The sequence below is a fragment of the Alosa pseudoharengus genome, unplaced genomic scaffold (genome assembly GCF_046254945.1).
Source record: "Alosa pseudoharengus isolate Yale_2024_CS ecotype anadromous, Long Island Sound unplaced genomic scaffold, YU_APseudo_1.1 YU_APseudo_1.1_scf_22, whole genome shotgun sequence".
Lineage (NCBI taxonomy): Eukaryota > Metazoa > Chordata > Actinopteri > Clupeiformes > Clupeidae > Alosa > Alosa pseudoharengus.
In genome coordinates, this window is record NW_027468680.1 from 17,493,505 (window position 1) to 17,504,737 (window position 11,233).

Consider the following 11,233-nt stretch of genomic DNA (forward strand, 5'->3'; position numbering starts at 1 on the left):
CCATGTCGTCAGTGGAATTCAGTCAATCATAGGCCTACACCTAAATAAGTACTTGGAAATCACTACGTTTTAAAAAGCACATTGACCAAGGCAACAAATTCACAAATTGCAATTGTGGCATTCAAAACACTGTTTATTTGCATAAACATGTAACTAAAGCAACACCAGCCTCAGAAAGCCAGTAGCCTACAAACTGATTCATTTCGTCAACACATGTTAACAGTAGGCTACTAAAATATTTTGTTTTGGTATATTGCAACTTTGATTATCTGTGAAATTCAGACATGGACCAAGAATGTCAATGTCAAGGAGAAGTAGGTATATGGTTGGCACTCAAAATTGTGAGGTTGGGGGGATGCTTTTTGAAACAATTAGTCGATCACCCACGCGGCGGCGGCAATCATCCACACAAAAAAACGCATCGGATCAAACACATCAAGCATGCATAATTTCCGAACTACACGTGTGGAGTCACACAAAGCGATAAACGTTAACATTATCTTACGTCGGATGCCGAAGAAAGTTTGCCGCATTAATCTTGTTGCGACGTTTAAAAAGTCAGTGTTTGAGCCCGGTTTTATCTGTAGAACCATTGGAAAGGATCCACATTTTGACCGCACTCAGATTTATCTGCTCAGTTGTTTAGCCCAGGCGAGCAACACCAGTGCTACAGAGAAAACCTCTTCGCGGCAGCCAAGCTGTCCACGGCATTACATACCAGTGCTCTCAGACCAGACTCTGAGCATGGATGGGCTTCTCGTGCTTTTTTTCTGTCGAATCGGTATCGTCGTCAACGTCCCCGAACATTACTGAAAGCTGGAGTTTAAAACAGTAACAAATAGTCAGGGACGAATGCAAGCATTTCCTAGGGTTAGGAGAACCACCCACCACCGCTGAAAGCGAGTCTCAGTCGTTTTTATATACAATCATGACATCATCAACACGTTCTGCTTTTTGGTCCAATCGGATAATACGACTCAAATATTTTGCCGCGAAACCAGTAGGAGTTAAGTCTTATCAGAGAATGTCTAATAAGGGGAGAACTGCCACTCTCGTGACTACCGGAAAACTTCCGGTTTCTGAACTGGTTGCAGTTCCTTCTGTGGTTCCACATGAGGGCGCTCGTCCACGAGTGCAGAATGCATGGAGGTCTATGGAGCTGTACCCCTCAAAATCCACTTTTCTCTGGATATAATTTTCTTCCAAGTAATTTGAATATTGTTTTCGAAAGGGGAGGCAAAGAAAATACACTTGGTTGAGTATTATATTTTTTAAAGTCACTTAATTGTTCTAAAAAGCCTTTCAAACGTGTCAATGACGTCATTCATTAGCACAATGCTAGCGTGTTATGGGCAACAACGACCCAACCTGTAAGAAATCAAAAGGACATAAGTACTCGTTCATTCAACTTTTGGTTATGGTTATGGTTATGTTGAAGTTATACAAACTACAATCAAATCTGAGATTTGTCAACGACAATCAGGTGAAAGAAGCAAATTTAGCCGTCTAGCTCCATTGACTCCCATTCATTCTGCACTCATGGCGATCGCCCCCAGTGGAAATCTAGTGGAACTGCAACCAAAATTCGGTACAATGGGACTTAATACGGAGTGGCAAGGCTCTCCGTAGACGGGCTCTGGTCTTATAGACACGAATGACCAGCCTCAGACGAGTCCAGGAAGTGACGTCAAATTCCAGAAATAAGTACATAATTTACTTTACTCTTTATGGAGAATACAGTGGGAAAAAACGTGTTTTCTTTTACAGTTCATGGAAAAAATAGTCACATTAGGTAGAATCTTTTTATTATTATTCGTAATTCACATGTATTTATTAAATAATAGATCGCGACTGACTGTCCACGTGATCTGCCAGTCAGCTGGGAGGAGCTCGTGACTCACGCATAGGGACGGCAGATATTGCGCGAAATGTTGGTTTATTTAAATGTTCGTTTCGTTTTTTTTTTTACTCAAGTAACGGATGGTATTTTTGATGTAGCGAAGTACAATACTTCACTCAAAATGTAATCAAGTAAAATTTAAAATACCGATTTTATAAACTACTTAAAAAATCCAAAATACACAGAAAAACTACTCAATACAGTAACGTGAGTAAATGTATTTCGTTACTTTCCACCTCTGGATTAGATAATATGTATTTTGGAATATCAGCCTTTTTATCTTATTCAAGTCTGCAATTGAAAATACATACAGCTCAGATTGTTCCTGATTTAATTCCAGTCCTCAGTAAGAGAGCTCACTACCTTGTTATCAGTGGGCAATTGAGTGCATTTAGTCCACGAGTGTGTTTCAAAATCATGTCATCAAATAGTTTGGTGTTCATGCTGAATAAACACACCTGCTATTCTCATGGAATTCTTATTTTTACCTGTGACAGGGAAATTTTTGGCCTCTTAGTGGCAGTGGGTCCTTTTGGCTTCTTGTTTGTTTGATCACGTGTCTTGTGTTTTTGTTGCATATAGCTCTGGATTTCACATGTAGAAATGACATGGTCCTATGTGCGCACATCTCTGATCTGTCCTTCGAAGGCCTGACTAGACCGGAACCTGCTTGGCCTTGTATTATTATGGGTGTTCCAGCAATGCCCCCCCCCCCCAAATGTAAAACTATTTGATTGTTTGGGACCTATAGCAAAAAGTCCTCTTTTATCGTCATCAACGCCCCCGAACATTACTGAAAGCTGAAGTTTAAAACAGTAACACATAGTAAAGGGACGCACATAGGTATATCATAGGATTAGGAGAACCAATCACCTCCAAAAGTACATTTCATCCTTTCTCAATTGATGACTTCATCAACATGTTCTGCCTTTTGGTCTAATCGGATAATATGAATCAAATGTTTTGGCGGGAAACACTCTAGTCAGGAAGATGAGAACGTGGTTGGGTAGCCAACTAGCTCCGCTGGTAGGAAAACTCATGGGACTCATGAGTTGTAGCGCTATCCTATTGATTGCAGAGGAAATTTGAAAGACCACCGATTATCCCACCCCTCGGACTGAGCACTGCAAATGGTGAGTCCCCAGACCCTACATTTTAATGTAGGTGTGGCTCGTCAGGCTAGGCCTGGTTAGTACTTGGATGGGACACCTCCTGGTTGCTGCTAGAAGTGGTGTTGGTGGGTGGCCTGTAGGTGGCACTCTTCCCTCTGGCCAAAAAGATCAATCCAAATGCCCCAGTGCAGTGACGGGGACTCTGTAGATGCCGTCCTTCGGATGAGAAGTTAAATCGAGGTCCTGACTCACTCTGGTCATTAAAAAATCCCATGGCACTTATCGCATAATTCCCTGGTGTCCTGGCTAAATTCCCAACCTCTGGCCCCTGAGGCCCCTGCTCAAACATCTCCAACTACTACATTGTAGCTGTCCTCTCAATACCTTCCACTTTTCCATGGTAATAATTGTTTTGCTAGGGACATTCTATACCAGAGACATATAGTATCTGTCCTGGTACAGAGACATATAGTATCTGTCCATGGATATATCAATACATGGACTACATGGACTTTTATAAGATACTTTATTTTTTGCATCACATCAGAAATATTTTAATGCTGTATAGTCTGGAAGGATTTGCTTTACCAAGAAATCTTTGGTTGAATCATTTTGCTTTTAAAAAGACGTTAACATTACACATTTACGTCAACATTAAATTCTGAGTAATTTAATGAAACAAAAAAGATACAATGAGGATATCTAAAGACACATTTCATCACGTAAAATTCAGGTTCTCTGAACACTCTTTGACTCTATTGTAAATTTCAAGACAACTTGTGGGAACATTACTTCGGACTTCAATCGCACTTTAATTTATTTCTACTATATAAAGCTAGCAGGTTTCATAATCCTCTACCAGCACATACCCATGAGTAGAGAAATCCAACCTTGTCCAGTCAAGGTAATTACCCGGACTGTGGGCCAACCCCTGCATGTAGCTCTTAATTTCACATGTAGAAATGGCATGGTCCCACATGTGCACATCTGTAATATGTCCAGTGAAAGCCTGTCTGATCTCAAACGATCCACCGTAACTATCCTGATCTTGGCCTAAGATTATAATTGGTGTTCCAGCAATAGACCCCCCAGCAGAAGTAGCTTTCTTCACACTATGGATCCCATTGACAGTAAACTGAGACATACCAGTGCCTGCATCCCAGGTTACACACATAGAGGTCGACTTATTTAAGTTATTTGGTAAGCCATAGAAAATCGCAAGCTTATTACAAGACCACAGGAGATAACTTTTGTCTTCTACTCTAAAGACAACTAAAATACTGTTTGTCTGTGTGGGAGTGGCCATAGAGAAGAGTGCAATCTCAGAACTACTTATGTCGGTGTAGAACCTCAGGCAGACGGTAGCGGAGAACAGGATCTTGGAGACTAACGGGGTCAGTCGCACGTGAGCTGAGTTTCCTACTTGTGGAAAGGTGAAGACTTTTCCGGACATGTCTGTTGTAGCTGTAAGATATCATATAGGCCTAGCATTAATACACCTACAGTATTGTTATTCCTCTGATCACTGGTCAATTAAATAATCAGGAACTATTAATGAAGTTAAGTTGTGAAATTGTAGGTGTCATATGCCAATTTCTATATGTACTGTACTGTAAATTATCTCAATATGTGAATTCATTTAGTTGAAGTTTAATCAGTTTATGAATACTCTGACCTTGTGCTGCTACACTGCACAACGTTACTGTAAGGAACACTAGCTCCAGCTTCTTCATGGCTTTAGGATTTGTTCTGTTAAAATAAAATTAAAACATGCATTATGGGTTAGCAAACATACACAGCTCAAAAATAGGTTTGCTTTGTCATAATCAAATGTAAAATGCAGTCCTCAGAGAGCAACCAGCTGCTTTGTTTCGCCGTCGGTAGCCTATGATATGCTTGAGTGTAAGTTAAGCGCATGATTAATTGATTGATTGATGATTAATTGGCTATCAGTAAAATGGAGGAGTAGGGGGAGGAGGAGGGATAATTTTGCAAATGTCGGAGTGCCGTAAGGAAAGGAGGCCGGCTTAAATACCCTGGCAGCAGTAGGCAGGTGAGTTAATTGCTGTCAATCATAACTAAGCTCCTGCAGAACTTTCTTTAGAAAACATCATTAAGTAAACAAAGTGAGGCTTATAGCCTAAGGCAGAGCCAGCGTTTTCTCTACCGCTCTGGCCTAAAATAGATCAAAATTATGTCAACATATGAGTTTTTACTGATTATTATGTAGTATGGAATATACCAACCTTTTTTTTCCAAGTCTGCAATTGAAAATACAGCTTAGATTTCTTCTGATTCAGTTCCAGCCCTCAGAAAGAGAAGTCACAGCTCAATTGTTATCAGTGAGCTAATGAGTGCATTTTATAGTCCACGAATGTGTTTCAAAATCAGGTCATCAAATAGTTTGGTGTTTACGCTGAATATACACACCTGACAAATTCTCATGGAATCCTTGGCTTGTTTTTTTTTACCGGTGACATACTGGCATTTTGGACTCCTTTTGGCTTCTTGTTTGTTTGATCATGTGTCTTGCGTTCTAGTTATGTGCTCCAAAACTCGCCTCTCACTCTGCCTGTTGTCCTGCCATTTTCTACTCTCAACTGTATCTCGTCATATTTTATGATATATTTTCCTGGGTTAATGCCAGGAACAGTTGGCTCTTTGTCTCAGGATGAAAATCTTTTCAACTTCAAAGAATGTGCATAATCATTGCAACTGACAAAAATTAAAAAGTTAATTAGTTATAAGTTAAAGAGTTATTGTCATTTTTAGACACAATTGAGTAATAATCATTAAACATGCATCAATAATTTATATTTGTCAACATGCTCTTTAAAAGCTTATTGCTCCTATTGGAAAATATGTACAATTTCATGTTTTACATTTATTTGTTTAGCAGACGCTTTTATCCAAAGTGACTTACAACAAGAGAATAATATTCAAGGTACAGTGCAGAGGAGACCTTAGAAATTACTGCTGCATCTGTCAATATTAGTATTAGAGGATAGGAGTGCCTACATTGTAAGTATTAGTCAAAGTGTGAGGAGAAGGTGGTAGAAGAAGGCGGTAGAAGAGGGAAGAGAGGGAAGTGGAGTAGAGGAGGAGGGAAGAGAGGGAGTGGAGAAGAAACAGGGGAAGAGAGGGAAGAGCATGGTGAGTGTGCATCAGGTGTGTCAGGTTGTCAGAAGCGCTAGGAGATGATGTATCCTTGGAAGAGTTGGGCCTTTAAGGTTTTTTTTTAGAGAGGAACGCCACTGCTCTGGTGGTAGCACAACCATTAAATTATGATTTCCGGAGTTTTATGGAAAGAAACAGACAGATTGAGACTTACATATGTTGAGTCCTCTGCTGTTCACACTGATGACTCATGACTGTTGTGCCAGATACAACTCAAACCACATCATCAAGTTTGCAGATGAACAGTAGTAGGCCTCATCAGCAACGACGACGACTCAGCCTACAGAGATGAGGTACACCAAGTCATCATCTGGTGTGACACCAACAATCTACATCTCAATGTCAATAAAACAAAGGAAATAACTGTGGACTTCAGGAGAAATCACAAGCCACACACACCCCTCACCATCAATGGCAGCACTGTGGAATCAGTGAAAAGCACCAAGTTCCTGGGGGTGCACATCACTGATGACCTGTCATGGTCAACCGACACCACGTCCCTTGTCAAGAAAGCACAGCAACGCCTCCACTTCCTACGCAGGATGAGAAGAGCCAGCCTCCCCCATCAGCACTCACTACAGGGGTGCCATTGAGAGCATCCTCACCAGCAGTCTCTCAGTCTGGTATGGTAGCTGTTCTGTTGCTGACCGGAAAGCTCTACAGAAGGTGGTGAGGTCAGCTGAGAAGATCACCAGATCAGCCCAACCATCCATCCAGGACATATATACCCATCCCGCTGCTACAAAAGAGTCACCAACATCATCAAGACCCCATCCACCCCACACACAAACTGTTCACCCTCCTACCATCTGGCAAGCGCTACAGCAGTATGCGTTGCAAGACTACCAGACTCAGCCACAGCTTTTTCCCACAAGCCATCAGACTGCTCAACTCACTCATGAAAACTGGACTATAACCCCCCCCACACACACACACACACACACACACACACACACACACACACACACACACACAATCCACACACACAAAGACCTGTGGAACTGTGAAAAAGGCAAACTCAATGTTTGCAAAATATTACTGCTACTTTGCACATTGCACTTTTGCCATATTGCACCTTGTGTTGATCTGTAATATCTATTTGCACTTGTCTAGTTGTGTCCTATGGCTAGTCTTATGTTTAAGTTATGCTTAGTGCACATTGGAGTATGGGAGAAACAAAATTTCTGTCTGCTGTGTAATGTACTGTTGCATGGATTTGATTGACAATAAAGTTGACTTGACTTGACTTGACTTGATATATGACATAACCATCAACAGATTGCATTGTGCTGTGAAAATAGATGGCAAAATAAAGCATGATTATCACACATAGTGTAATCGGTGTTATTTGGCCGAGTGCCCCCCATTCAAATGTCATGGGTGAATAACATAACCCATATAGGATTGAGGGGCCCTATCTTGTATCACATCACATATGTATCACATAACATAAACCGTGTTATTTGACTGAGTGGTCCTATTCAGATATCAGGGGTGGAGAACATAGCATTGACTTGACACAGCGGCTTGAGCTTCAGGGCCTCCTGAACCCTTGGACACCTGGGCCCGGTAGGCCCGTTCAATAATCCATCCCTGGGGGGACCACAGATGAGAATAGTCTGGATTGCTAGTGTGACGCCAGCAAGACGATGTTCCTTGGAGGAGCGCAGTGGTCGAAGGGTGACAAGCCTTTATAACAGCACTTACGTAAGTGGGTGCAGACCCAACAATCACGTTGTATGCAAGTATTAGTGACTTGAATTTGATGCGGGTGAGTAAGGGTAGCCAGTGGAGCTCAATGAACAGCGGGGTAACATGGGCCCTTTTTGGTTGATTGTAGACCAGACAGGCTGGAGCTTTCTGGACCATCTGTAGCCTTTTTGTGTACTTTTGTTCATGGGGGGCCTTACAATAAAATAATTTATGTGTACATTTAGTGACGTACACCAACAAGGATTCCCGGGACACTGAAAGACTGGGGTACACAAAACTTGGTGGGCATGTAACCCCACATGGATAGCATGGAACCGTCGTTTTTCGTTTTGATCTGTAGCCCCCCCCCCCTGCTGGACTGGACCCCCCGAAAGGAGGGTAGGGCAGACACAGTTCTCTGTGAATATCTGGAGAACTGTAGGGCCTAGGATGACCAAATTTTCCGTATGTCCAGGGGTCATGTTAACCCATTTCATGTGCACACATGTGCACAAACAGATACACACGCACACACATACATTCACAGTAATCATACGTATGACACATACTCACACAGTAGACATATGTACGCATACAGTACATGCACAGGCACATACGCAGGCACACACACAAGCACGCACACACACACACACACACACACACACACACACATAACATAAATATGTACATGCACACATGCACACAATTCAAGAATTTCTCAGAATTATGAACAGGCAAGATGGAGGTGGGCTTGTATAAAATTAATTTTACATGTGAAATCTATGAACTAATCATGTTTTGGTACTTGTTGTCTAGCAGATACCAGTGAGAATTGAGTGTGGATAATGCAATTTAGTGAGACAGTTGGAATCATATAGGCCTTTCAGCGTGATTTATTTTTGTGGAAAAAATGTGCTGGACTGGGCGGCGGTTATATTTTGTACTATTCCAGAGAGTAAATTCATTGCATGGTTATAACTGACCGACTGGTGCACTTTATAGAGAGTCCTTCAATATGAAGCCAACAGAAATGTTTTCCACTGTGAACAAACACACCTGACTTATTCTCATGGATTGGAATGAATGAATTTCGTGTAAACAAGGTGTTGGTGCACTTTATGGCCCAAGAAAATGCTTCATAATCATGTACAACGAATATGACGTTTACTGAGGAAACACACCTGACTGACTCTCAATTATTTTTTTCTAAATGATTTTGAAGCAAACAAACAGACTCTTGTGTCTCATGACCTGGATTAGTAGCATTTGATGAAATAATTAATTGTATAATAATAGCCATAATAAAATTCAAAGTTACAATTAATATTCCTTTCTCATTGACTTAAATTGATTTACTTAAAATTTCAAGATTTTGGTAAATGATACTTTTCCATCCAATAACTCTTGTTCAGTATAATGGGACCCACTAGGGTCTGCAATTTTATAAGCATTGGTCTATTTGTAAAAGTCCTGCTTTAGCCCTCATAATGAAGTTGGCAGATGGTTAGGCTACTAAAACCCTTTTAAAAGCTCTCTTCTCTTTTCAAAGAGAAGTAACTGCTAAAGGTGTTGGGTTGGATCATATATGATTAACAGATAAGCCTTTGATAGAGAGATAATACTTTGGAAGTACATAATTGTTGGTTAAATAATGCCAGCAGTATAGCTAGCCTTTATAATAAAATTGGAGTCAGATTGGTGAAGAAATCATTTTAATTCAACTAAGCCTCATTGAAGACAGAACACGTATCTTCCCGGGACACTAGTGTATATTTCCCGGCTTTCAAAACCATGTGATAAAGTATTCAGAGAAGCCCTGGATATTCATCGAACTGGATTCCTTACTTGCTTCCATTTGCTCTACTTATAGCCTGGAACACATTTTCTTTATTGATATGAGTTGAAAAGCTCTTAGTGTCTCTTTTGTTTTATACTTTGTTATACTTTGACTTCATTGTGATAAATATCGACATTTTGACTACAAATTTAATCTTTAAACCAACAGCAAAAATGTTGGTAAAGGTATTTTGTGCACTAATTAAATACTTCAATGACACACTATTTCTGATGAAATGAAAATAAAGTATCTTCTGTATTGAAGGCCTTTTTTTTGTTAAGCTATATCATAGTGTGCACATTTCATATGGCAAGGCATACTTTGGACAAAAGCATTTGCCAAATACCATAACCATAAAAACATAGGGCCATATTTACCAAGAGTGTCTAGCTTGCAGATCGCATGATGATCATCTGTGACTAATGAAACTCCAATTAACAAAGGTTAGTTGTTAGTTAGTCAAAGTTAGTCACCTGAGTACACGACGATGAAAAATGCAGACTTATAGTTCAGATATTTCAAAAGGGGTCTGTGTTATGTGCAGTTTAATAGAACTTTATCTCTTATATCTCTGAGCCTTTAAGAGGAGTTTGTGAGCAACCCAAATCCACCTGTGTGTTCAAAAGCACTAGGCTACATGCAATTGTACATATTTTTCAATAGGAGCAATGTGCTTTTAAAGAGCCTTTTGAAAAAAAAAGGTTCCCCAGAATTAAGATTCAATTGACTGGATTTACAATTTCATAACAGACAACCTACCTAACCTACGACACCCCCCCTCACTGATTTGCTGTAGTGCACTTGGGTGTGTCTTGACCTGTATTGTGTATTCACATGTGCTGGTGTGTAGTTTCTGGGGCCCCTGCCACGGTAAACCCTTTAGTCCTGTTTCCTGTGCTTTCACTAGTAGGCCATTAGCCATATAGCGCATTGCGCCACGTCCAAGTGCAGCCCACTTGTTCTGTTTGTCTGGTCAGTGATTGTAGGCCTACTGCCCCTTGGTGTCTTTTGTAGCCTACTTGTTAATAAAATAGATTTATTTTTGGAACCATGTCACAGTCTTGAACAAACCTGTGTTGCCTTGTGGTGTTCAAGCAGTTCCCAAACTAGTTCATATAGGGCAAGTGTCAGTATGCAGGGAATTTATGTATTGAATGGACACCAGCTTTATAACAACTTTGTCTCCCAGTGTGAGAGAGCTCTGTTTTGAAAATGTTTTAGCCTAGCCTAGTGTTGCATTGCTTAGAGCACCTTTGATTCTAACTTAAGTATCACCTATCTATATAGGCCTAATACATATTTTATTCTCTCAATTATTTTGTATGTTTGTATTTGATTACATAAACATACATAATATTTATTTACTTGTGTTCTCTAGAACTGTATCTAAAAAGCCAGAAAGGACCTGACATTTACTTAGCCTCTTCTGTATCTTACATGCCAGTCCAAATGGTGGCAGTAGCTGCATTGGTGTAACGGGGGAAAAGTCATTATAGACGAGGGAATGTTTAGGAA

General features: G+C 40.5%; 1 protein-coding gene across 1 annotated transcript; it reads right to left on the bottom strand.

The window, feature by feature from the left end:
• Positions 1-371: 371 nt before the first annotated feature.
• Positions 372-4,465, bottom strand: LOC143139564 (female protein-like). Its single transcript, XM_076300141.1, has 3 exons — positions 4,294-4,465; positions 3,925-4,164; positions 372-457 (listed from the first exon to the last, which is right to left on the bottom strand). The coding sequence occupies exons 1-3, from the start codon at positions 4,463-4,465 to the stop codon at positions 372-374; spliced, it is 498 nt and encodes a 165-aa protein (XP_076156256.1).
• Between the last annotated feature and the right edge of the window lie 6,768 nt (positions 4,466-11,233).

What these genes read in the sequence shown, in the direction of transcription:
- LOC143139564 (XM_076300141.1), bottom strand. Translation starts at nt 4,465, where the DNA reads ATGTCCGGAAAAGTCTTCACCTTTCCACAAGTAGGAAACTCAGCTCAC. An exon ending in CACTCCCACACAGACAAACA is followed by an intron (nt 4,165 to 4,293) that starts GTATTTTAGTTG and finishes CCTGGGATGCAG; the next exon opens with GCACTGGTATGTCTCAGTTT. An exon ending in GGGGTTGGCCCACAGTCCGG is followed by an intron (nt 458 to 3,924) that starts GTAATTACCTTG and finishes CCACACGTGTAG; the next exon opens with TTCGGAAATTATGCATGCTT.